Source organism: Netta rufina (genome assembly GCF_964035555.1).
Source record: "Netta rufina genome assembly, chromosome: 8".
Taxonomy (NCBI): domain Eukaryota; kingdom Metazoa; phylum Chordata; class Aves; order Anseriformes; family Anatidae; genus Netta; species Netta rufina.
The window spans coordinates 23,150,496-23,177,452 of NC_140131.1; the positions used below are offsets into that span (position 1 = coordinate 23,150,496).

At 41.4% G+C, this 26,957-nt stretch overlaps 1 protein-coding gene across 3 annotated transcripts in view; it reads left to right on the forward strand.

The window, feature by feature from the left end:
- Nucleotides 1–26,957, forward strand: part of MTA1 (metastasis associated 1) — an 80,753-nt gene that overhangs the window by 20,610 nt on the left and 33,186 nt on the right. For all 3 annotated transcript variants that reach the window (XR_014618645.1, XM_084290726.1, XM_084290727.1), the window contains exons 4-10: nucleotides 6,121–6,247; nucleotides 6,425–6,488; nucleotides 12,256–12,373; nucleotides 13,894–13,996; nucleotides 17,394–17,493; nucleotides 18,923–19,111; nucleotides 20,207–20,281. Coding sequence is in view for 2 of the 3 variants with exons in the window: in XM_084290726.1 (XP_084146852.1) it covers nucleotides 6,121–6,247; nucleotides 6,425–6,488; nucleotides 12,256–12,373; nucleotides 13,894–13,996; nucleotides 17,394–17,493; nucleotides 18,923–19,111; nucleotides 20,207–20,281 (776 nt within the window). In the remaining variant the exon portion in view is untranslated. The remainder of the gene's footprint in view (nucleotides 1–6,120; nucleotides 6,248–6,424; nucleotides 6,489–12,255; nucleotides 12,374–13,893; nucleotides 13,997–17,393; nucleotides 17,494–18,922; nucleotides 19,112–20,206; nucleotides 20,282–26,957) is intronic.

The following is a 26,957-nucleotide window of genomic DNA, read 5'->3' on the forward strand; positions in this document are numbered from 1 at the left end:
TCTATGTACAAATAGTCTGATGTTTATGTAGTACAGATCTCCAGGGTTGTGTGGCATGGGGATTGATCAAATCAGGTTTGGGTTTTTAACAATTAATACAGTATTTTGAGGCGTTCTTGCCACTGTAGTACTGTCAGGGAAAAATGCAGTAAAACTAGCCCCTAAATTTAAATACTTTCTGTTGTATATTGAATGCCAAATAAATGCGTTAGTATGACTACGTTGGAAGAAGTCACGGGGCATTGAGATGAGATTTGGCTGTGTCGCAGAACTGTGGTAGCAGGCAAAGCTTTTTTGATCTCCTCGGTGCAGCAGCACTCATTTTATCCAAGAATACCGAGGCTTAATAGGAGCGCCGCCATAAACAACATGACTATTGATTCCTTCATCTGTGTCTCACTTCACTAGATTTAGTAAAGCAAGCAGGTAGGAAAGATTCAAAGGAAGGCACGTCTGAGGCGGAAACTGAAAAGCCTTCCTTGCAAGTCATCTGTATGTTCTTTCAGCCTGCAAAGGCTCATTTTTTTTCTTTCTTTTTTTTTTTTTTTTTTGTAATAGGAAATGAAGGTTTTCTTTTTAATGTAAACAAATAATTCATTGTTCATTTTCATATCTGCTTGAAAGACAGAAAATTTTCTTCTGTGGAGCAGTCCTAGTAATAGGCTCACCAGAGACAACTAAGGCTTAGTGTAAATTTCATTAGTAGCTAGATTTTTTTCTAGTATGTTTCCTTTTGGTGCAGAATAAAATTGCTACTGAATTACTTCCATTTACTTAGATAGATGTTGTGTTGTGTGACTTCTCTTCCTCATGAGGAGGGAGAAGAGACAAAATTAAGCTTTTGGACAGCACTTAGTTCTTTATTCTGAAAAAAAAATAAAAATTACATCCTGCATGGTATAATGAAATTAAATTTTGTGGATGTTAACATTCCAGTACAGCTTCTCAACACTGCCACTGACTTTGAGTTCATTTCCATAAAGTCTCCTGTTGCCTCATTTTGATGCATTTGCAGTAGATGTACGTATCTGCATCGCTGATCTTTTAACTGCCTTTGTTCAGCTGATTAATGGAGCTTTCTGACTGCAGACATTTCTGGATTCACACAGTCTTATATTTAAGATGCCTTTATTTTAGACCTACTGTTGAGATCAGTGCAGTGAGAGAACCGAATAATGGGAAGATATGGCAAGAGCATGAATGGAAAAATATGGGTGTATTTTGTAATGTTTTTTCTCTCGATAAAAGAAGGAAAGAGATGTGATTGTGAAACGAATCCTGCAAAGTCCGATTTTCTTTATTTAATAGGAAAGAAAAGAAAAAAGAGGCTCTTATGCTCTAACTGAATAATCCATCAGATATTTGAAAATCTGGGTTATGCTGTATTTTCTCATAATTCTTTATAAAGAAGAGAAATGAGGAGGAAGCAGCTTGTTCTGTAGTTGGTGGCTGTAAATTAGTACCTTGATGTACGCAACCTGATTCCTGGATTTGATCTGTGATCTTACTATTTTTATCACATGATATAAAACTTGTCTAGGCTGTCCTATAAATCTTTCAACCTTATAATGGCTTCCATAGATTGCCAGCACTTTTTATTCATAAGCCTCTTTAATCACCTCGCAAATTATTCCAGGACATTTCTCCACCTGATTCCGAAATGAACCCGCTTCACCGGTAGGAGACTATTTAATGTTCCTTGCCCAAAGACTTTGTAGTGGTTGAAGGCAGAATACTGTATGCAAACGGAATTGCAGGCAGAACCTGATGCAAGCGGAGCACACTGCCTTTTATCGCTTACTCCTCAAGCTACTATTTGGATGCTGTGGCTATATATATGCTCTCCCCGCAGTTTCTTACATAATTAAGCAAATATTTCCACCAGCAGGAGCACAACCTCCCGTCCTCCCTTCCACCCACCCGCCCCAGCTGGCTCCAGTTGCGCGTGGTCTGTCGTGCAGGGCTTCATTCAGAGTGTTTGTCCTGGCTGGAAAACGACGTCGGTAGTAGTTGGGGCGAGCTGGATGGCACGGGGAGCTTTTGGCAGCTCCGTGGTTAGCTTTCAGCAGCTGATGTGTGGGTGCCAGGCGGGCATGGCAGCCCGGTCTTCCAGGTGCTGAAGCTTCTAAAAATAAAGGTCTTGCAGCAGCGAAGTGTCAGTACTCAATCAGTCCGGGAGTTGCGTGAGAGCAGTGTGCCTGAACAAGGGTCCACTGAGGTTTTTTGGATGACACCAGCCAGCGCAAATGCAGTTTGGTGGTAGCTTCCCAGACAAGTTCCTGGCCATTTGACACCCTCCATCCCCATTTTCTCCCTAGTACTTACATGTGATTCTAGAACGATGGGTTTATTAGTTTACTAATGGACATTTTTGGCCCTGCTGAGAGGAGGAAACTGTGATTTCCTGTTCTGGTGGTGGCGTGGCAAGGAAGGATGTGCTTAATGTCAAAAATAGCATCCATTTGCTCTGTGTCCTACCTGCAACGTTGACCATGGCTGCAACAGATGATCCTGAGAAGCCTTGGAAGGGATCATGATAAGATGTTGCCTTGATGCTGTGGCCAGCTCCTGAACTGTCAAGGTATAAGGATTTCTACTTGTCTAAAAACTGTCTCGTTTTTTATAGCTATGAGTCAGTATTAAATTTTTGGTAGGTAGGGAAAAAATGAATGAGGCTAGGAGGTCTAATATAGACCATTAGAAATTGGACCTGGGAAAAGGAATCTGTTGTTATATTGTTATATTGGTCTTATATTGTTATATTGGTCACCTCTTCAAACGCAGCACTTGTAGAACATCCTGCCTTCCTACTGAAGGAGCTTTAACAGGTCAGTGCCACTGACTTCGTTCTGTTCCCCAATATTTTGATCCTTTTTGTTTTTCCTTTAAGTTTCAGTGGTAGTGATGCCGTGCTACCTAATTCTTTTGTTACTACAGACGTACCTGTCTCCCAAACTAAACATTATAGTGAGCTCTCTAAAGCTGATTGCTGGATTGTTTGCCTTTGTGCTTTTCTGAATTCTGCCATGTAGCAACTCGTCCAACACTCTGCAAGCAGAGCAGGGGCTGTTCCTTTACCTCTGATGTTGTAGAGAGCCCAGTCTGATCTATATCAAATTGCTATTCTTTCTAGTGTCTAGCAAATATTGATGTTTAATTTTGCATCTCATACACCCAATCATTTTAAATTACACTTTCTGCCTCTTGGGTTTCTCCTGCCAACTCAAAGTTTACTCTTTCTAATTATTTTTCCCCGTATACGTTAGCTTTCACATGAGTCTTGCTGTTTGTGTCCAATCTGCCTGTCTCTTGTTTCCAATATAAGTTGTCTTCAAGCTTTTCTTAATGTGCTATTAATGATTCTGTCATCAAATATCAAATAATACTTAATCTAATGCACTCCTTGCAGCATTCCACTGGCTACTTCTGCATAGCTGACATATTACTGTTTGTACTAAGACTACATGTTTAGTTTTAAATCTGCGTGAGCACATCTATCAAGCAGAGAGATTAATTTTGAAGTAAGCCTTTATGAGAGCCCTGAAGTCCCAGGATACTGCACCTACTGTGCTTTCTCATCACTTACTCTACAGTGCTGCCATAAACGTGGGCAAGTCTTTCTGAAAAGAGTTTATCTTTATGGTTATTATTATTTATTTTTAAAACCATGGACCTTATTTCTCAAGGGCCGCCGTTCTCGAGGATACAGCCTGCTTTGCTGGGAGCTGGAGCCATAGGAGGCTGAGATGCAGATGCGTCAGACGGGCTTGTCCTGGAACCAGGGGCTGCATCAGCCCCCGTGGTGGTTTACAGCCTGCCTTAAACCTTTGCTGTAAGCGAGGCGGCATTAGCTACAGTTTTTGTCAAAGCCACTTTTGCACGACTTCAGCAAGGCAGAGATTCCTGTGCTGAATCTAGGTTGTTGCTTTCCATCTTCCCTGTTTTGCTTCCCTCTTCCTTTGGTTCAGAACGCGTTTGTCAAAATGCATTGTGCCTTTTTATTTTGAAAGACTATGCAGAGCAGAACTGCCATAAGAAGAAACCGTGTGCTTCCCACCTTCCTTGTTTTATTACAAAAGCTAGGCATATAAATAAAGCAGCAGCTGAAAGACAAGCCTAGCTGAAGGGATGCAGTTCCTGAGATTAACTTGGTTTTGCTGGGTGGCTTCATTTTGTTTATAGATAAGGCTGGCACAGTTGTCTTTTTTTTTTTTAAATGTAATTTTTAAAAGCTCTAGGCTATTAAATATACCGAAGGTATTAAGTATTTTAGGTTGCTCCTTACAGTGTTTTTTTTTTTTTCCCTACATTACACAGTGCACTGCTCTCTTTCTCCAAAAACTCTCGTAAGTGCAGGCATGAATGCCTTTTCATTTTAGTATCCATTGCGTTTTAAGCAAGCTAGCTTGTAACTTGCTGACTTGTTTGTGGATTACTGCCGGTATATTTATAGTGGAGGTCAGCAGCCACAATATTAATTTTCAACTAAAACAGAATCCACTTCAGTAAATAAATTGCAGAACCATGAAACTGTGGCACAAATGTAAATTCTGTGTTCCAGTTCTTAGGAAAATATTAAATTGTAAGTGCTGCTGTATGCTTAAGAGCTCATGTGGCATAACAGATATTGTATGTTGAAGTCTGCTTTAATTTTGTTGCTGGTTTTTTCCTTGCTGGAGCAGCTTACCTGGAGGGCGTATAAACCACAAGTCTTTTTTTCTGGAACAGTAAAACTGAGTGCTAAATTGTGGGGAACCTGAAGGGTACATCTTTTTTTTTTTATTTATTCTTTTTGTCACCCTCCCTTTGGCATAATGGTGGCCTATTTAAAAGTAAATGCAATTTTAATGTTTTACAAAAAAGGGAGTTCTCTCCCTTCTGTTTGCTTTCTTTTTGGGATAGCTGTGAGGATTATAGTTAACTAATCTTTAGGGTACATTAATCACAAGTATGCCTGTCTGTGTTTTTGACTAGAAATGTTTCTTGGCAACAAGTGTTGAATTAAGCTGCAGGCAGAAGTCTGCTCTTTGAGAGTACAGCTGCAGTAAAATGGGAGTTTTACTATTCATGTATGAGACTTCACAGCTCATTCTACTAGAGTCTGGGAAACTGTACTGTGGTTTTGGAAAATACAGTAACTGCCTGAATTTCACAGGGAAGGAGAGAGTGATATTTTCTTTTGCAATTCTCCATCATGGAGAAGCTTTGCAGTTTTCTTGGAGTCTTTTACCTTCTACAGTTTTACATGATTGACTGGGTGCTTGCTAACGAACACAAACCACTAATAATGTATTTCCTACAAGAAAGATGCCTGGAGATGTTTTAGGATCAATTGTGTATCGGTCTGGGTGTGATTTCACGTATTTACTTTGGCATTCGTTTCTAACGGGTGGGATGGAGGTAGCGAAGCTCCAAGCCCCGGGTCCTGGATTCTGACCGCAGGCTGAAGCGAGCTCCTGGAGCAGCAGCACTGCAGACAGTGCGTGGTGAGCTGGGGTAGGGCTGGCTGCAAGACTGGCCTTGGGCACTTGGGTAGGTTCCAGTTCATCTTGTGACTCTGATCTATCGGCTGTGGTTGGGGTGAAAAGAGTAAAATAGTTGAAATGACCAACCTCGCCTTCTCCGTGGGCACTTCCCTCAGAAGCTGTTGAAGATGGGCTGGGACAGTCTGTGACTGATAACCTGAAAAAGGAGTAGGGCATATGATAGCTGACACCTGGCAAAGAGGAAGGACTTTGCTTTTAGTGCCTCATTCATCATGCATCAGCTTCTTCCCGATGAAGTCAGCGGTGCAGGGATGATGCCAAGAAGAGCTCTCCCTTGGGCTTGGCTTGTCCATTGGTGGCAGATTTCTGTGTGACCAGGGCAAGCGTGGACATGGAGTGCTTTCATTCCAGTGATGATAAATACAGTTCATCACAAGCATAACTTAAAGGATCTGCACTAATTATCTCATTATTTATTTGGCTGGAACTTGAGGATTCAGACATAGTTAGATTTCATCTGTGCGCTATGTCCATTTATTATTTAGCGATGGTTTTGGAGCTGCTTCTTCTGATTGACCCTGAATGAATACTTGCACTGTGCTCTTGATGATCGATTTTGTCTCTTTATAACTAGGAGAAATGGAAGAAGAGATGGAAAATCCAGAAATGGTTGATTTGCCAGAGAAACAGAAGCATCAGCTAAGACATCGTGAGTTGTTTCTCTCACGACAGTTGGAATCTCTGCCAGCCACACACATTAGGTAATGGCCATCTTCTTCCAGTGCTTTTTATTCAAAAACAGCAAATGGCATTAATATTATCCAAGTATTCTTCGATGTAATATTGAATTTTGTGTACAACTTCAGTAGTACCATCTTGTGAATCACACGAGCATTTAAGATGCATGTATTTTCATAAAATATGTTTCTCTTTTTTAGAGGCAAATGCAGCGTTACTCTGTTAAATGAGACAGAATCCCTTAAATCATATCTGGAACGGGAGGTATGAACCAATTTTGTGAATTGTCAAGCTTGAACACTTTATTTTGGCACAATTTAGGATTGGTGGCTTTTCACAATTAAAAAAAAAAAAAAAAAAAGCTGGTTCTTCATTTCTAAGCATGCCGGGCATTGGTAGTGGGAAGCATCAAGCTCAATACTGTTTTCATTCTGATGTAAAGCTTTGTGTTTCTAGCAGGCCAGACATCCCTGTGACAAGTAAGCTGTATCTGCTCCTGTTAAGGGAGCCCTTCTTGCTCATCAGCCCGGCAGTCTGAAAGTTCAAAGTGAAGGCTCGTGCCCCCAGGCTAGACAGGGTGGGAGGTGAAGTAACTGTAGAAGAGGGAGCAAGCCAGCAAACTGTGTTTCTATGTATTACTTTCTCCTCAAATCTTACATATTTATGTTAATATGGTTTAAGCCTGATCTCACCTCAGATCTCTGAGAAACTTAGCTCCCAGTTTTCTGAGCTCACTGTTGAAAATATTTACTTGTAATCCTCTAATTTGCCACTACAGATGTTTAGATCCTTGAAAAACTACTTGTCAGTTCACTTCTGACTCCTGCAGAAATTTCAGCAATCTGGCTCTTAAAGAGTGCCTCAAATCAACACTTGCAACTGAATTGTGTTGCTGTTAATCACTATTCAGAATAGAAATTTGGGGTTTACTTTTCCAGGTGTTTTGTGATTTTAAAAATTACAATTGCAATCCTTTATTAATATCTATATATACCTTTAAATGTGGCCAGACCTCTGGCTGCTCTGGGTTATGCGGTCTCGGAATTTGACAGTATGAAAGCTTTATTTTTGGAGATTAGCAGCAGTTTTGCTCTTAAACTTTTACTAACAACTAGTAAACAATTTCAGTGTATTATTATTTGAATAAATCTGCAAGCATTATATTTGGATTTGAAAACATTTAAATGTTATACAAGAGAGGAAATCTTGTAATTGGAAACAGTAGGGTAACGGTCATTAACAGGCCTTTAAGAAACAAGAAGAAAACAGCTTTATTTTATTTTATTTTTTTTGGAAGGAGCATATTGCAGTCTGTCTCATAATTGGGTTTTATTTAAGTGTATTTTTAACTTTCTTTAGTATTTATTTAAATGTAAGATTAATTTTAATCCAATGCTCCAGTTTAAGAGAATTTTAAACAAAGCATAGGGATTAAATAGTCAGGCTTCTCTTTGGAATGTGAAACCAAAAACATGTCGAGTGTGCTCCGGGCTGCCAAATGGCAGCGCATCAAACAAGGGCTGTTGTATTCAGAAATGCTTGTCACCAGCAAGCAGCCGAGGATATGCCCATTTGAAAGCAAAAGTTAATCAAATTGAAATTAGTTTTAGATTTACCAGTACCCACCCTTTAAATAGCGTTCCTTCGCAGTTGCTCCCCAAACGTTTTTATTAGCAGCAATTTTACAGGTAGGTGCCTTGAGAAGGGAACTGCCTGCCTCTAATCGTGCAAGTGCTTGGTTGCAGATGTAGGAATAGAAAGGGATCTTGTTTTCATCCTTTTGAACTCTCAGAATGCAAGATGAGTGATGCAGGTTATTTTTAAACCGAGCAGGCACTTAGAGATTTCACAGAATGAGAGAGTTCCCTGAATGTGTCCTGTCACTTAGCACAGTATTTTGCCGTGGTGCAAACTAACTTGGACAGATGGTAAAGAAATTAAAAGCTCAGGAACAGAAATGTGCTTGGGTGGAGGGTAAAGAGATTAAAAAAAGGAGGTACTTGTTGCCGGGTGAATTCCTAGCACTGGATGGTGTTGTTTTGAACTGTTGTTTCTACTTTTTTTTTTTCTTCCTGTTTTTAATCCTCTGCTTTCAGTGTGCTTTTATTTTTTTTTTATATTTTTAATGTGGCTTCTGTCAGTAAAGCATAAGCAGTTCTAGGGAATCTGTCATTTGATTTCTTGTATATTATGACCACCGAAAGTAGGTTTTTGGCCCAAGGCTGTCTTCATTGAAGAAGGTTAAACATGCAGACAGGAATTTTTCAGGAGATAGTAAGCATAGCAAAATTACATTTGTGTTATCTGTTTCTTCATCCTTCCACTCTCTCTCCCTGTCATGCTCCTCACGAAGATTGCACCATTAATTCAGGGAGGGGCAGAAAGGCGACCAGCAGCGACTTCTTTACTCTGCCTGGCAAAAGTGGGTTTGTGCAGAATTGAGGAACAGGAGGAAAAAGGGTAAAAAGCAACAAAATACTTGAATTTTGTGCAGAGACTGAGTTCTTGAGGAGATCAAGAGAATGGCATAGCCACTTAGGGCAAAAGCATTAAATTTCCCTATTCTGCAGGAAACTATTTTATATGTACCACTTATTTTACCGCGCTGCTAGGATACCTCCATGCACTTGTGTGAATTTTGCCTGCTGGGTAGATATCTGGCATTTCTGTTTCTTTTGGTACCCCCTAAAAATAAAGCGCTATATAATTAAACTTATCCCCCCCGCCCCCTTCACCCCAACTGACTTCAGGAGGGTAAGTTTGCAAGCTGTAATAAACTAACCACTCTTTCTGTGCTGTACTTTCACTTTGAGCCTTTTTTTTCCAGTGTTTCTGCAGTTGGTGGCTTTGGTTCTTGGCTATAGCTAATGGTAGCTCCGGGGCTTGGGTAGGGAGGCTCTGAGCATATGTGTCTGTATAACAGTTTGGAGAAGCAGAAAGCCACGGTTTAATTTTAACTCTTGGCAGGTCACTTTATTTTTTCCCAAACATGTTGAATGTTTTCTGGGATCTGAAATTAAAACAGAAAGCCCTTCTTTTTCTTGACTGCTGCAAGCTCGACACACGCAGTTTTGACAGCTAGAATGAGCATGGAGGGTTTGGAAGAGCCGTGTTGTTTTGTTGTGAACATCACTTCGTGAAACCCTGCTGAAAAATCTCACGTTTATATCACGTAATGGTGATCAAGAGCTCACCTATACTCTAGTCTATACATGGATCTGCTCTGCTCCTTGGGCTGTAGTTTGTGTCGGCATTAAACTTACTAATGTTTCCAAAAATCCCCCCCAAATTAGTGTGAGCTGAATTTCATGTTTCTGTGGAGGAAGATGGTAGTGGTATTGCACTACTTCTAGGGATTGCATTGTTTTGTATTCACATTTCTGCCCCTAAACTTCCATCTTCTCTCTCTTGGAGAGGCTCCAGCTGGGCAGAAGAGACCAGAGACTTGAACTTCTTTATTTTGTAGAGAACTGCTGCTTGCCTTCCCTTGCCTCTGCTTCCCAGAAAAGGGTGGGGGAAGAATGGCAAACAGAAGCGTGCAGCCTGTTCCTTTTTTTTTTTTTTGTTCATTGAGTGATTGTCCTTAGTCTGCTAAGTGCACAGCAATAATACACAGAAGAGAGGCATTAGGGCATGTCACAGTCTGTAATATTTTTGGAGAAAACCCCTCCACGATGAATGATTTTTCCTGGCCAACAAAGGTTGCATTAAGAAATCTCTTGCAGTCTGGTCTTCCTTGGAGCCCCCCGTGTTATTATACTACAGGCTGGGCTTGTGCATTTGCTGGGCAATGTGCCTGAAAAGCATTCATGTCTCACTGCGTATACTTTATCTTACAATTAGGTGTTTCGGAGCTGGAACGAATAAAACACAGTTTAAAAGGTGAAAGCTTGCAAGACGAAACCTTTTCCTACATTTTGTTTATGCGACAATAAATCCTCAGTATTGTAATACCTTGAGCTCTGCATGTATCAGGGAGCAAGAGACCCAGATTTCTTTACCCAGCTGTAATATAAATGAGTTTTCTTCTACTCTGAAGCTCCCTTCTGATGTTAGGTTGATGTAAATTGACCTTGGTTCCTGTGGGAGCAGGAATCAATTCTGTCAAGAATATTATTGATTTAGGATGCAACTGAATCTCCCAAAATAGAACCCTTCCAGTTCACTTAACTGGGTGTTAGGACAGCATTTTGCCAGGTGTTAGCTATGACTTTTATCCTGTTGTTGTAACACAACATGAGATTGTTCCTGCCCTTTTGCTGTGGGCAAATAGCACGTTTTCAGATAGAGAAGATCAGTGCAAATTCCAGTCTTTCCTCTAGTACTGTGCTCTTGTACTGGTGCTACCTTTTTGTGCGGTGCTTTCTCAGGTAGCAAAGTGGGTTTGGCTGGCTTATTGCACACTCCCATCGCCTATATCCCCCCAGTTCACTTTCTTAAATTCTATAATTGCATGGTGGATGCTTCACATGTAAAACAAACAAAAAAAACCCACCATGGGAGACCTTACCCATGTAACATCAGTCTTAGATTGATGTGTGCAATTTGCAGGGCTGGGAAAACAAACCTAATGTGTACCTTTTGAATCTCTAGCCCATGGAATATTTGCCATGTACTGGTAAAATTCATAGTGATTCTTCCTTTTTATTTTTTCTTTTTTTCTTTTTTCTATGGGACTCTGTTTTCCCTTGCCACCTCTTCGTGAGGATGAACAGAGCTTAGAACTGATGCCGGCTTTGTCCTAATTTCTGTTGCATGCTGTTGACACGTACAAATGTAGGGAAGGAGAAAATGAGGTGAACGTGAAATGAGATGTACTTAAACAGGGTGCCTGCTATTTACACGGAAATAAAGGGAAAGGGAAAATGAGCCAGAAACCCGAGATGTGAAAAATGGTGCATGCTGTGTTTCTGTTCAGAAACACTTCTCTTTCCTGGTGATGTTGTTACTGTGGATGGAGATCTTGATAGGTTTGTTATTCCATGTCCTAACAGAGCTCTCTTCTTGCCTCATATCCTGTGCTACATACTTGGTCTCTAATTTGTCACTCAGTAGCTATATCTAAGTACTTACCTGTGCAGAAAAGTTTAATTACTTACACCGTGTAGTTAAAATTGTGGCTGTTTTCTTCCTCCCCCCGGCAGGACATTCTCATTCTGGTGTGACTTTTTGCTTTAATTGTATGTGCTTCCCCAGGTGATGGAAGCCAAGCAGCTCTTTTAGCCTTTTTCTCATCTACTGGAGCAAAAGCAACAAATTAATGTATTACCACCTGCAGCTAGTTGCTGCTGCTGCCAGATCTGCTTCCCGTCGCCCAATAACCAGCAGAAGGACAGATGGCAATTTATGCTTAAGTGGGGGCAGGCAACAGGTTGGTCAGCAGTGCATCCCTGCGACAAGGGAAGACAACCACATCCCCGTCTTTATTAGCAAGAGAGCAGGGAGCAGGCAGAGGGCAGGGATTTCCACCTCTGCTCATTGCTTGCACAACCACTTCTGGAGTGCTGTGCCCAGTGTGGGTGCTCCCAGTGCTGCTTCTGCTCCAGCAGAGGATAAGGAGATGGTTTGGGGCTTGATTCCTCTTTGGGATGCTGTGTTGGTGGAGCTGCAACACTCAGAAGTTAGGCTTCAGCCTGTACAGATAACTCACTGGCATCTAATTAGTGCCATTTTGATGAACAGGAAGGTGCAGTTGCACGTCCTAAACCAGCTGGTATTACCAAAAATTACCTTCTGGCCCTCCTGAGCCCTGCTTGTGCAAGATGAGCCATGTTTGCTTCAACTGCAAGGAGTGTATATTGGGGGAGCTGCTATTGTATGGGAGAGTTGTTACAGTACAGAAGAAAGAGGCAACATTTAAAGTTGGGTTTTAAAACTGGTGGTTCATTTATTGCTTGTTCACCCAATTTTAAAATCTATATATAGCTAGTAAGAACAAACTTGCAATGTAAAAGCTTGCTACTATATATGCAATGCTAAAAATAAAAGTTAATAATACTCTTTTATTTTTTTTCTTTTGTTTTATTTTTAGGATTTCTTCTTCTATTCACTAGTATACGATCCTCAACAAAAGACCCTACTCGCTGATAAAGGAGAAATTCGAGTCGGAAACAGATACCAGGCAGATATAACAGACTTATTAAAAGAGGGTAATTTCCATCATTTATTTAAATTCTCCAGAGGCCACGTTGACTGCGGCCACTTCTACATGTATGTACGTGGCCCCTATGGGAGATGGAGGCTTCTACCACCAGTCATGCGTACCCCGATGGCCTGGCTTGGTATGACTGAAGCTGCTGCCCACTGAATGCAGTTAATTATGTCTCAAACCAGTCTTTAAGTGGGCATTTGTCCAAATCATAAAAGTTGTTGAAACAAATTGAATTAATTGGCTCTCTCGGAGCTTGCGCTTGTGTTATTAGAGACTTCAGAATTTCCATGGGAAGCGCATGTTTCCAGCACATCTGTAAAGCCTTTGTGTTTTTAATCAAGCCTCGCTTCCTTGCGTGAGCCCCTCCCAAATTATTGCCAATTAAATGCTGTCTCCCCTCATCAATTTGCCCATTATTGCCGGGTGCCTTTTCCTCAGAGCCCCCTCCCCATCCAGCGGTGTTGGCTGCCAGCCTCAATTTCTCACCTGCAGAGCAGGCAGGAGGAGGAATTTGGCTCTGCCACAGTGTGCAACCTCAGGCAGCCCTGCAGAAGGAGCACGAGGACCCCAGCCTAGAAAGAGGGGCCAGCAGAAGTGACTGTTAGTGGTTACAGCATGATGGTAGCTTCAGGCTGATCCTCGCACTGCCTTCCAGATCCAGAAGTGGGTGGAAAAATGTTTCTGCAGAGACAGGTCCTCCTGGGAGAGCAGGTGTTGGAAGAGGCTTTGCCAAAGCGTGCAGGCAGAGATAGAAAAGCACCGAGGCCCTTCAGTCTCTGCTTTGGAGTTCTGCTGATAGTGTTAGGCTAATGTTAGAACAGGCAAACCAATTGGTCAGGACTCTTGTTTAATTTGTCTGTGGTATTTATTCAGCAGCTGGGGTAGCCTCCTAAGTGAGGATGAACTAATTTGAAAGGCATTTTCTTCCCTCAGCAGGCCAACAGGGGGATTCAGAGAAGGATAATCTCCAGATGTTTGAAAAGGAGCGCAAAAAAAAAAAGCTCAATCACTCCTGTATTTTTCCATGGTATTTGGGTTTGTGTAGGGTCAGAATAAAAAGAAGCAGGAGGATCTGATGCCACGATTTACCCTTTAGAAAGCAGCTGATGCAGATTGAACCAGCTACTCATTGCCTGCTCAGAGCAGCCAGGAGCGTGTTTGTTTTTCTGGAGCTGCTGCAAGGTAGAGGAGAAAGAAGAGAGAAGCTGGGAAGGAGGCTGAAGAGAGGCTGGCTAGTTTGAAGAAGACTCTACTCGGTTTCCCACTATTTGTGGCCTTTGAAACCAGTTCTGCACCTGATTGCCTCCTTCAGATGAGCAGGGTAGCTGTGTCTGTCAGGCTGGAATTGTCACAGCCAAATGGGTGAATGACATTGTCACTGAGAAGTGTTAGGCAGAATATGTGAGATGGACTGTCGGTTAAATTAATAAATTACTATGAAATTTATATACAAGATCAGGAGAGTATTTTTATTCCAAAACAGCCATACTGAGTGTTTCTAACTTGTTTTTCAAACAGGTGAGGACGATGGAAGAGATCAGTCAAAACTTGAAACAAAAGTTTGGGAAGCCTTTAACCCGCTAGTAGACAAGCAGATAGACCAGTTCTTGGTGGTAGCACGGTAAGAGCAATTTACCTCTTCTTTGAATAAGTAAATTTTAATAACACTTATATTCCAAGCACTTTTTTTGTTCTTTTTGCTTTACTAAGATGAATACTGGTTTGGTTGCATGATTCATGGGTTTCATTTTGAAGCGATGGACATGTTACATACGTTCCTTGCTGGGAACTGCATGACTTCAGGAACTCAGATTTACAGTTTTTACTTTCTCAAAGTTAAACACATAAAATCAAAAGTATTTTATGTAAAAACTGTCTTGTAATTGGTGAGGGTTTTCAAATGGGGCAAGTGTGCAGAAGGTGTAGTGAACTGGATTCTTGACAGATCATTACTGTGTCTGTTTTCTCTCCTTTTCAAACCCAGTTACATTTCAACATGCAATGATAGCTAAGATGTTTGGTAAAGCGGTTTTGATGGTGTAGATGTTTTCTAATGCCTAGATTCCAGTAGGTAGGCAGAATAAAGTAAAACCCTGCAAATCTGTACAGATGGTGAAATTTATGCTTCTGTTTAAGCCCAAGGCAATCCTCGTCCATTAATGTTTTTTTTTGAAATGCTCGTGAAATTTTTCAGTACTATGCAGTGGTATAAACAGAAGCCCGTACCAAAACCTAGGTTCTTCTAGCAACTGGTGACTGAGTAATTTTAAAAAAACAAAGAAAAAGGGTAATGCTCTCCAACCTCTGTCTTTTAGGTAAGTTTGTAAGATTGTGGTAGGCATGGGAGTAAAGTGGTGTGAGTAGGCAGACAGTTGGACTTCCTGGTGTTTAAGTATCGAATAGTTTGCTATTAGATACAGGTAGGAAAGGGGTATGTAAGGTTACAATCTGTTAGTATTTGGCTTGCTGCTCTTGACAGCATGCTGATGGAGCATGGCGTGTGACAGAGCCTGACTTGTAGGGCAGCCTGCCACAGCCAAGGGCTTTAGCCCTAGAAAATGGAGTTAAGCCTACATTTCAGGTACTCCCTTGGATTTGACTCTGGTGCTGTCAGACATCTACTTCTTGGTTTTTACCCTCTTGAATATTCTTGCTCATGAATTTTCTGAAATTCCCCGAGCGTGGCATTGGTGTGTACGTGGTGGGTAAGGTAATGGGATGTCTCCTGAGGAGGTAACTTGAGAGCTTGTGCATGAGAATTTGTCTGGACGGGGCCCTCTAGTTCTGACGGGAGCTGTTGAATGATGCAACAAGGGTGTGTTTATGAAATGGCAGTAAATGTTTTCAACATGTTGAATGATACAAGCTCAGGGAAATACTGAAGAAAAAAAAAAAAGGATTGAGGAAAATCAAGGAGCTGGTGAAATGTGTTTTAAGAAATCAAGAAACGTGTATACTCAGAAATATGCAACGGTATTGATTTTTCTGTGTACTTTGGAGATGAAGCTTGCTATTATTATGAACTTCAGCCAAAAGTTTTAAAAACAGCTACTCTGAATTGCAGCACTTCAAAACCTTTGTGTGGGTGTTTGGGCCTTGCCTGAAGGTCCAATAACGGGGAGCTGAGAATGAAACTAGGTAGGTTAAGATGGAAAAATGTTAATTGCTGTCCAGATTGAAGAAAATCTGACAGTTCAGAATCTATCAGTACATTTTTGTCTTTAGTTAAGCACGTACTTTTTGTTGTCTAGACTTTTTTTAAGATTCATAAAATCTTTAGTGTTATGTCTACACTAAGGAATCACCATAAAATTGAAGCTCTTGAAGTTTCACTGTTCTGCTTACACAATATGTTGCTGTTTCCCTTGACCTGTGCCAACAGTAAATTCAAACTTGCTGAACTAAGTGATTTATGGGCAACAGATTAATTCTACTTAATCAGATGGACATAGGGAAATGGATGAAAGTGGGGAGAGGATAATCTCCACCAGCAGCGCTGGAACAAGCGGATGAAGGAGCAATGGGGAGAGCTGGAATGTTTCCAGCAAAGGGTATTCCAGCTTCTTGACAAGCCTGCAGTTTCACAGTTGCTTCTAATCAAGAGAAGTACAAGATACCAACAACATCAACAACAGCAAGCTCATTTGCTGGGCTGTTTTTCAGCAGTGTTAATTTAAATTTGCCACTCGGCCACGCAGTTCTGGTGTTAGGAGGTCCCAGAAGGAAGGCAGAGGGTAGAATTGCCCCTGTGGATGGGGCTTTGGACTTGGCTTGGTTTAGAGTGGCTGCAGAGCTGCTTTGTGGTGGTGGTTTCCACCTCGTGCAGGCTTTTGGTGGTGCTGCTGTTTTTAGGAGTTCTGGCTGTTCGCTGCTGCCTGCTCGGTTTGCTGAGAGCTGCTGGAGGCTGCCTGCTGCAGTTACTGAACAGATCAGCACAAAGATTGCTTCCGCCCAGAATCAGCAAAGTGATCCAGCAGATAATTAGGTGCTCACACGTTCTGGAGATGGGGAATCCATGAAGCAGGGACGGGGATGAGTGAGTAGGAGGCTGGGGAGGAGGTGAGCTGTGAGTGTGCACCAAAACCTGGGCGAGGGAGGCAGCTTTGGCTTTGGGCCAAACTCCATTATTTGACGGACTCCTGCCTAAGTATTTACCTTTCCTCCTCTAATGCACTGCTTGGCACTAGAGTTTTTCCCCCTGTGCACTCAAACTAGTCTGGGGAAGCAATCCGAGTGGGGGGAAAAATGGATTTTTTTGTTGTTGTTGTAGCTGCTCAGAGGAGTTCAGCTCTAGTTCACTGTGCAAAAGCCTTCCCAACTGTGTGCCACGGTAAGCATCGAGGGCAGAGGGAATTACTGGAACCAATGTTCCTGTTAAAGATTTCTCCAGCTCATTTCTTTAGGGATAAAATGAGGAGCGTGGGAATTGTGGCCTAACGAGCAAGAGCGGCTGGCATTGGGAAGTATTTGAGAATTGCTATATTCCTACACAGTCTACATAATGTATGTACTTACAGCATTATACTATGTTGTAAAATGAAGACTTTTAATTTTTTGAGACTTAGAAAAGTGATTGTTACTGTGTTTTTTTTTCTCTCTGTTTTGTCTTGGCATCTGTCTCCATACTTTAAGACAATGTAGCACTGCTCATGCCATTGTGGAAAAGATTTTGTGCCATTCATAAAGCTCACTTGTGTTCAGTTTCTGTTAAACCTTAATTCAGAGGTCTGCGCTGAGAGATAGGGGATAAGATGGTTCAAAACCCTCCATTTGTGATCTTCAAGTCTCGTTGTTTTCTTTACTAAGCACCCGTGGTCACATGAAGCAAGTACAGTAAAGCGTCTCTAATAACAAACCACATTTGAAGAGGCTGGTCTCTGGCTCGGAACTAGCGCCAAACCACGTAATCTTTTTACTGAGAAAAACGGAGTCTGCTGATCTCAAAAAGCGTTGGTTGGGTGTTGATATTTATGCTTGCTTTGCCTGCAAAGTTAATGCTCCATTTTAATTTCTTTCAGGTCTGTTGGTACATTTGCCCGAGCCCTGGATTGCAGTAGTTCTGTCAGACAGCCAAGTTTACACATGAGTGCTGCAGCAGCCTCTAGGGATATCACATTGGTAAGATTTTTAAGAGGACCTTCGGTTATTGAGAGATGTAAAATAATTCACCTCAGCAATAACAGTTGGCAAAAGGAGAGGGACAGATGGACTGTAATTGTGGCCTGCTGTGAACCAGATCTTGTCTTTGTAAAGGAATTCTTTATTTACATATGAAGTAACTTTTTTTTTTTTTCTGGCTTTGTGCCTTTTATGATCCATCATGGTTAACTCTTGATTTTTTTTTTTTTTTTAATTAAAATTTTTTGACCATGCTTCATAGCACATCTCTTGCTTGGGCTTAGTAGCGGTCTTGAAAAGAATGCACGTGATTATCTGCCTGCCTGCAGTGCTGTAGTGCCAGAATGCCACCCCTTATCGCTTCCCCAACTGCCACTGGCGTCCTTGGGCAAACTTGTCCTGGGGGAAAAAGTTTGTGGTCAGATAAGAAATTTCAGTTGATCAAGTTCTTTCCTTTGAGCTTCGTTTTCGTCTACCTAAGGAGTGGTGATGTTGTTTTTAATATTTTAAAATTACAAAGGATTCTGAATAGATAAGAGGAAAGGGAAAAGTTAAATTTCTATGCTAGAGAGAGTTCAATAGAAATGTGAAAAAAATTTATGAAGTCTCCAGAGTACTGTTATCAAAGCCTCACCTCATAACTGAGTAATGTGAAATCGTATGTAGGACAAATTCTAGGATAAAACATTGGAGATTGATTGTGCTTGTGCACAAAACTCTGGTATGATGAGAGGCAAGTGGCATCCTGATTTGAAACTACAGAAATCAAGAAATAAAGCCAAGCTTTCATTTACTAATGCCAATTCCTCACTCTCAACGTGTTCTTATCCCTTGTAAATCACAAGTCTCAGACAGTCGTAGCTCAGCTTTCTGAGGGATAATTGCTCATGGGGGAAACTCTTCCTACTCAGCTCTGATACGTGACCTAAATCCTTTTTGGGATTTGTGACCTTTGGGACAAGTGTGTGTTTAAATATTCGTTTTTATATATAATTCTTGTGGATTATTTTCTTTGTGGACAAAGAAAGTGCATGGATAACTTGGTTAAAAAACACACCCTCAGACCTCTGTCATTGTGCTCCATCTGTTGATGATGCCTAACAGGGCTGCTCACTCCTGGTGAGTGGGGCTTTCTCCCCTACATTTTCTTAACAGCAGTGCTACAGTGTTGGTGCTGGGTAGTAGATAAGGTAGCAGTTATTCAGGTGCAGATGCTCACATTCCAAAAATCCCTCTGTTGTTAGTGAATATTGGACCTGTACACTGACAATTATCATGAGTCTCAGATTGGAACAAGTTTTTACTGCACGTAGAATACAGCACCCTCAAATCTCACTGCGTGGTTTGTGTTACTGCTGGTTCATTGCTAAGCATTTTTCGCCCTGGATTCTTGTCCTAATGTTTGTTTTTCTCTTTTATGACCACGTAGTTCCATGCGATGGACACTTTGCACAAAAATGTCTATGACATTTCCAAGGCGATCTCTGCGCTTGTGCCACAAGGTGGGCCAGTCCTGTGCAGAGATGAAATGGAGGAGTGGTCTGCTTCGGAGGCAAACCTCTTTGAGGAAGCACTAGAAAAATACGGAAAAGATTTCACTGACATTCAGCAAGATTTTGTAAGTAGAACGGGGGCCCACATGGTGCGACTGGGTCTGATCAGTGGCAGAGCTGGGTTACAGCTTGTCTAAACAGAGTTGGTTTCCTTCGTATTGAGGAGGGCTTTGAACTGGAGCATGTGCCTTGCAGTGAATGGGGGAAAGGCAGACCTCGTACTGAAGACAGCCTGCTGTACAATCAGAATTTCAAATCACCGATGATAGATTTTCCTTCAGAGATGTTAATTTAAAATAGCCTGCTCCACTACCGCTGGGAGAAGATTTGGGAAAGTGTTGTGACAGCCTGGCTACTGTAGATTAATTTGTGTTTGAAGGAGTACTGAGCCTTCCAAAAAATGAAAATTTAGTCGCTTTTACATTATTTCAAAAAAGGCCCTGTGAAAGTTTTTAAAAAAGGAATCTTGGGCATTCAGGGGAAGTATCCTGTAGTTCGGCTGAGTCTCCACCCTAGGTGTTCAGCCTGCAGTTTGAATGGAGCACTGTAAAGAGAGCCAAGTTTCACTGTATCACGCCTCGAGTCCTCAGAACAAAGCGAGTAGTGTCAGCGTTGCCTGTCCCGTGCTCTAATCTTTTAGATGGAGGGACTTGGAAGCAGCACAACACTCTGTGGTCCTGCTGAAAGCCTTGTGCTTTTCATGCAGAGAACAGCTGGCACGGCACATTTCTGTTAGTAGTTATTAATTTATTATTTTTATGGGCCAGCTACATAGAAGAGGAGAAAATTGGAACTGTGATAACTGGTTCTTGCTTGAGCCTTTGCTCAAGCAGCAGGACTGTCTCAGCCAGTGGGCTCCCTTCCACATTGTGCCTCTTGAATGGTTTACTGTGGAGCCAATGCAGCATGAAGGTTTACCTGTAACCTGCTCCGTTTCTACAGTGAAAGCACTGTTTTTTTTGAAAGGCCATGCAATTTATCATGGGGCCCATGTGCATCTAACGTCCTGAGGAGATAACAGGCACTGTCTGGTTTTTTGCTAGCGGGGTTAGTAGTTGCAAACTCTGCTTTAAGCTGTCTGTCACAGGAATCCTGTGAATTTCAGTGAGGCTGTGTGCCAGCTCCCTGCAGTGACTGTTGCTTTTCCTTTATGTCCTTAGCTCCCATGGAAGTCCTTAACAAGCATAATAGAATATTACTATATGTGGAAAACGACAGACAGATACGTTCAGCAGGTAAGAGTCAGAATCACCTCTCTCATTCCAAGAGAAGCTGTTTTACTTGCCACTGAAACCAAGCAGTTGCTTTGTTCTTCTTTGTGGGGTTCAGCCTTTCCTATAGGTGGATTCTGTAATCATCTGAAGCACCAAATAATCTCGTCACTAAATTCATCAGCCATTCTGTAGATAAATACTTGTGGCGTTGGCATTTGTGTTTGTTTTTTTTTTTTTTTTTTTTTTTTTTTTTTTTTTTTAATGTTTGCTGCTACTTGGAGCTTTCAAATGTCTGTTTTGGAATTCAGTAGCTTGAGGAAGAGTTAATCTCTGCCAGTAACTCGGTTCAAGGTCAGCAGTAATTTCAGTTTTAGCTTTTTATGGGGGAGCGGGCAGTTGCTGTACAACAGGCAATCATCAGTATCCCCACCTCTGCTTGTCCATGACTTTGAATGCAGATGCACGGAATCTCCCCCGTGGAAGCGCTGTAAGTAGAGTGTTTGGGAAGCATTGATGGCTCAAATTCCCAGACTCATTATACTTGAGAATCAACTTTGGACTAGTGTTTACAGTCATTTTTATCTCCTACTTGTTTAAATACAAAGGCTGCTTGGTACCTTAAATAATGAAAGCACAATGCAAGAAGCATGCAAAATGTTTTAGAATATCGGTTACTGAAAAATACTTACAATATTTAACAGGAAAATTAATTAAAAGGGAGAAATACATAATGTATTTTTTATGGTAATTATCAGTATAATGTTTAGGCATCTATTTAAAGTATTACAAAAAGTGTAGGCTCAGAAATGTCCTGCCTTGACTTGCTTCATTAGATACTCAGCCTATGATAAAGATTTAGTGCCCGGGGCATTGACCAGTATTTGGCATGTACTTGGCCACCAAGGTCTGCGGTGTGATCTTTTGATTGCAGTACTGCTTAAATTACAGAGGGCGACTCAGGACAAATCAGAATACTTTTTGAATTAATTCTGTATTACCTTTTTATTTTTTTATTTTTTATTTTTTTTAAATAATACTAAGCAGCATTAATAGTTGCATCCTCATTCCTTTCTATATTTTCCAAGTCCATTACTGGATGGAAATTTTTCCTTCTGATAAGGAAATGCTTGGTAGGAAAGTGGGACAGTGATGGAAGCTGTTGTGGTGGAGAAAAAATGTACAGTGAGTGCTGCTGTACGGTCTGACTATAGCTATTTAGGAGACAAGAGCTGAGTGTACTCAACCTGTCCCGTACTCAGTATTTGCACTGAGATGAATCAATTAGTCTTCTCCTTCTGTGCATCTTTTATCTCACCTCTCTTCTTGTAAAGATAAAAATCCATCTAGCAATGTGCTAGGTATTGGAAAAGGTAAGGAAAGTTATTTTGTCTGGTAGGGAAAACTAGAATCTTAAATAGACTGTTGCATGAAATATCACCCCTGTGCAGTCAAACCAGCAAGCAGTAGTAGGATTTAGGAACGGTTAGAGGCAAAAGATGATACACTTGCATCTTTGAAGTTTCTGTTTCGGCACATCTCAAGGTATGTAACTGTGTGGGGGCTGAGAAACAAGAGGTTGAGAGCAGGTTTTTTGGTGCCCACTCTTGGATACCGTGGGAGACAGGTTAGTATTGTGGTCCGGGTGTTTGCTTTCAGCCCCGAGGGCTCTGGAGGGTTAGGGGCACGGTGGGTGGTAGTATGCAGCAGTAAGATCAAGGTCTTGAGACGCTGCTTCCAGTTGTAGACAACAGAGAAAAAGTAAATGTTTTGTGGAAAGCGAGACCGCTACAGAAATGGTGCTTTCCCTAGGAAGTAGTTAAGTTCTTTTGCTCTTTCCACTTTTATGAACTTTCTTATTATAAAGGCAAAATTGCAGAGGGGATAGTTGCATAAAAAGCTTTATTTGTTCTTGCAGCAATAACGTAACGCCCCCACGCACAGTTTGTTATATTGTTTTGCTGTATTCTTATGCAGTGAGTTTTCTGTAATGGTGATAATGTTGTACCTCACGTGTGCTGCCCAGCAGTGTACCACGGAGTGGGACTTGGGGAAAACTTCCAATTAGAGGCTGTGCACTTAGGAGAGAGCATGAGCATAAGCTGAACAGGTAGAAATTGCAGAACAGAGATATCACATCAATTAAGTTTGAACTGAGCTGAAGACCTCATCTCAAATTCCCAGATTGTACAAGCAAATAATACTATTAAACATTTATAAAATGCCTGGGAGAGCTATCTATATATAACCACCAAGAAAGCACAGGGAGTTGTATTTGAAATAATGGTGCATTGCATTTATTTTTTACTTGGTGTGCCCTAAGTCTTAGACAAAGCACATCCCTCACCATTTTTTCCATCTGTTTCTTCGGTGTTTTGTCTGTGTGAATTCTCTCCTTAGCCTAATACCACAAAATGGTTCTGGGGCTAACAGCATTTTCATACTTCAGATATTGAAAACATGCAAAGTAAGGCTATGACAAGTGTGTATCCTGAGTTGTTTCACTTTCACTTGTCCTCCTTTTAAGGGGATGATTAAAGTACCTTCTAAGTCCGTATGTTACTGTCTTAAAACCACAACAAACCAGAAAACTTAACTTGCTCATTCTTGTAGACTCTTTGGCTGAATGCACTTAAAAACATCTATTTAGACTGTCTATTTTTGTGAATTATACCAGTTCATAATGAAGGTTTTGTCACAAGCAAACTGCTTGTTTTGAAAACCAGTTAGTGGGAACTGTTTACTTCCCTCTGTATTTCCTTTGAGATTTTGTTGGAGCAAGAAAGCACTCTGTCATAATCCTGAAGAAGAATCTATCTGTTTCTGGACTTCGAGGAAGCTAAATTTTGAGCTGACTTTCCCAAAAGACCTCTTCTCAGAACTGAACAGTAAGGGTAGTGCAGAGTCCTGTGCAAGCCTAAACCAAGAATTCCAGTAATCAGAACAATCTGGACATAAATAGCAGAAGGTGTGCCAGCATACACAAGTGTTTGTGCTTGTATGGAGGGGAAAAAGAAGGCCTGATGCTTGGTATTCCTACTTAATATAGCACTTCCTTGTCTTGTGGGTAGGATAATGTGAGATGGATGCAAAATGACCTCTTTTGGAGCATGTTCTTGGATCTCTTACACAGTGATTTCTATTTGGCTTGAACTCCACCTTACTTCCGACACTTATCAGCGTTAACTAGAAGTTCAGTCACTTCAAGAGGAGGTCAAACCCTCCAAGCGGAGACTTGCTAGAAGGAATAATTCTCCTGCAGTGTCGGCACAGAAATCATGGTCCGATGCATGGTCCTGAACTTATGTCCAAAGTGATCTCCAAAGCTGCCCTTTCAGAGTTTTCCTGAAGAAGATGAGGGAAAGGCCAAATTCCAAATTCAGTGTCCCATATCTTGTTTGAATTAATCTTTTTTTTTTTTGAGACAGATTTCATGTGTCAATTCACAAGAGCACGTATTTCTGATTTGGACAGGCTTGAAATTGTATCCACTGGCTAACTGCTGGTGGTGGCTTTCCCCAGCAATTCCAAAGCTCTTTAGAAGTTCTGTGATGTTTGGGCATGCCTGTGTTTTCATTCAAAATGAAATCTGTGTTGTTATGCAGTTGTGTGTTCCAGGATGATTTTTGGTTTTTAAAATTTAAGTGCTGCTGCTGTTTTGTGTATCAGGAGGGGAAGTCTTGAAACCTTTAAAGCATACCACTCTCCAGCTGTTGGTGCGCTTCAGAATTGCTCAGGGCATGGCAGTGGCAAATTTGAATTAGTTGTATGTGTTTTTTAGAGTTAGACTTCACTTTTTCATTTGTGCTTGAGGAGCATGAAACTTCGAAGAGAAAAATCAAGCATTACAAATATCTACTCTGTCTTTTTGTTACATGGAAGTCCCATTTTAAAATTGCAGCATGTCAAAGATGAATTAGGAGGAAGAGACAGAATCAGTTTTAAGGTGTGCACGGTGTTGGAAAAACAAGGTAAAGGAGAAAGTAATGGAGAAAGTGCAAGTGCCATTAAATATGACTGCATGAGGTAGGGAGCGCAAAGGGTGCAGTTCTGGGTAAGTCTTGATGCAGTTAGATAACATCTTTATGAAGGAAAGCTAACCTTTGTACCTAGCCAAGAGCCGTGTGTGACATCTTAACGTACCAGCCTTCATAAAGTACCATGTGCTAGGAAAATAGAAATAACATCAAAGAAATGCTTTTCCACAGACGTAGGACGTGTTATCCCAAAACACCTCCTAGTAAGCCTACAGTAACATGGAGCTATGGCAGTTCTGGCAAGCAAGTGACAGAGGCTGTAGTTCCTGCATGCCAGTGCTGAGATGTGTTGCAGGAGCTCAGGCAGCTGGAAGCACTTCTGCCAACTGCATCGTGGACTAATTGCCTCCCCCCTGCCTCCCGGCAGCACTCGTGTGTGTGCTCAGAGGTGTTTTGGGGGGCAGGAAAGCAGTGTGAAAGTTTTCCCCTAAATCCAGAAAGCGCAAGTTTGAGGCTATTCTTCTTTCCCAGCATGAACCAAAAGAAGCTAAGTATTAGAGAGTATCTGAGCTGCCCCTGCACCATCTACCAACCCAACTCTTGCATTGTGGACCTTGAAATATCTCTTGCATTCCTAGGTTTCTTCTATTATTTTCACTTCATAAGCCATTCACTTTTTAGAAAGTTCCCACAAACGTTTCTTTGCTGTGATACGCCACGTTTTAAGACTCTTTCAAACTCCAGAATGAAAGATGTTAAATCCGGGGAGAGGCTACGTGATGGACAGGTGTTTGCAACAACTTGAATGTACAGGATTTTAAAGTATTTTAATCCCTTGGTCTCTGTGGGATTAAAAAAAAAAAAAAGTTGGTAACATCTCCCTGTTATAGGTAGGGAAAATATGAGGTAAGTATGAGGATATACTTAAGATATGCATTTATAAATAACTCACAGAGACAAAAGATTTCATTTAGGCCAAGCTTCTAGAAGAAGATACAAATGCTTGGGGTGTTGTTTTTTTTTGTGGATGAGAACATTCATAACTACATCCAGCAGCATTAAGAATTTATAGCATAAATATGCTTCAGGCACAGATCAATTGGTAACTGGCAAAGGACCTGGCAAAGCACTTCTCTGTGAAGGGGCTGTGCTGAAGTTGTGTGGGACTACGTGTCGGGCACCTTTCTTTGTACCTTCTGTTTTCAGTCACTGTCAGAACAGGAAGCTCCTGAGATCTGTTCTATTGATTCTCCACGGCCACAAATGCTTAGTGCAAAACCAACCTCGTCTTAGCCCCAGTACATCGTGGAACCTTCTGGTATCCTGGTATCCTGCTCTGTAATAAAGGCAGAACATCTCGTATGGCTTGTGCCTCGATCTCAAGGCAGCTGTAGGAGATAAAGGGGGCATTGCCAGGCCCAGGTGACCTGTGGCATTTATTAGCTTAGAGCTTGCACCATATTCATCAGTCATGAGCAAAATCTGGTGTGAGGTTAGCATTCATCACTCTTTACGAAAATGTTGCTTAACAAGCTAAATTAACCATGCCTCCGAGGCAAATGACTTCAGATTGTGGATATCAGAATATTTCAGCTGCTGGATATGCTTTGTGTTTGCATGGAGCTTTTCTGCTCGTAGATTTCCAAGACTGTCACAACATAATGTCTCTAGATAGCGCCCTTGGGAGCTTTTGTCAAGAACACTGCAGCTATTTTCCCCCCAACAATTTCCACTAGATATCTAGTGGAAATTTCAAAAACAAAACAAAAGAGTTCTCTAGCAGTGCAAGTTCCCTGAATTTCCTGCTTTGGCCTCAGGGAAATATGATTCTTGTACAAGGTTCATCAAGCAGTATTTGAGATATTTATCAGCACCTGATGGTAGACTTCCTTGTAATTCCTGGGGAGGACAGGAGAAGAAGGTTTGTTTTCCAGTCCAGGCTAAGCGTTGAGCTGCCTTCAGCTCATGAAGATGACCATGCATCTCGTTGAAGGAGGATTTGGGATATCCGTTGAAGGATACTATTTGGGATAGTATCTGTCTGGAAGTTAAAGAAGGGTTTCTGGTGCTATTGGAGAGCCACTTACTTGCACAGCACTTGTTGATGCCTAGATAAAACAACTTGAGGAAGGCGTTTTGAAAATGCCCAGCTCGGAATTTCTGGACTCTATACGGAGGGAGAACCTCTGTATTGTTGATTGCTCCAAGGCTGCAGGATTGATAAGTATCATCTCCATGAGGTCTGTCTGGTCTTTCTCAAGGACAGCTTTGGGGTAGCTGCCTGTGCCTGAGACCAGATTTAGCAGAAGCAACCAACCTGGGAAGCAAGAAGTCTGCTTTTGGATGCAGCTTTCTGAAGGCATACTCCCAGTCTCTGAATACCTTCCAATAGCTGTTTGTTTTTCTCAGTCCTTGTTCTCTTGTCTGACACCTTCATTCTTTGATTTCTAAGATGGATTGACTATTATTTGCTGGAAAAGGTAAGAGGGAATTCTTCAGGAGCCTAGGGAGTTTAGGTGAGAAACTGTCAGGCTGTCAAATGGAGAACTGTTGCTTAAGACTGCCCCTCTGATCAAAGGGAGCTTCGTGCATACTGGAAGCTTTTACTTCATTGTTTCTTATGTGTCCATAGTGTCCCTGTAAAGAGAAAATGTATAGTCCTATTTTTTTGCAGTGAACAGCCTCGAGGCATTTTTTTCCTCAAGGAAAATAACCAAAGCAAA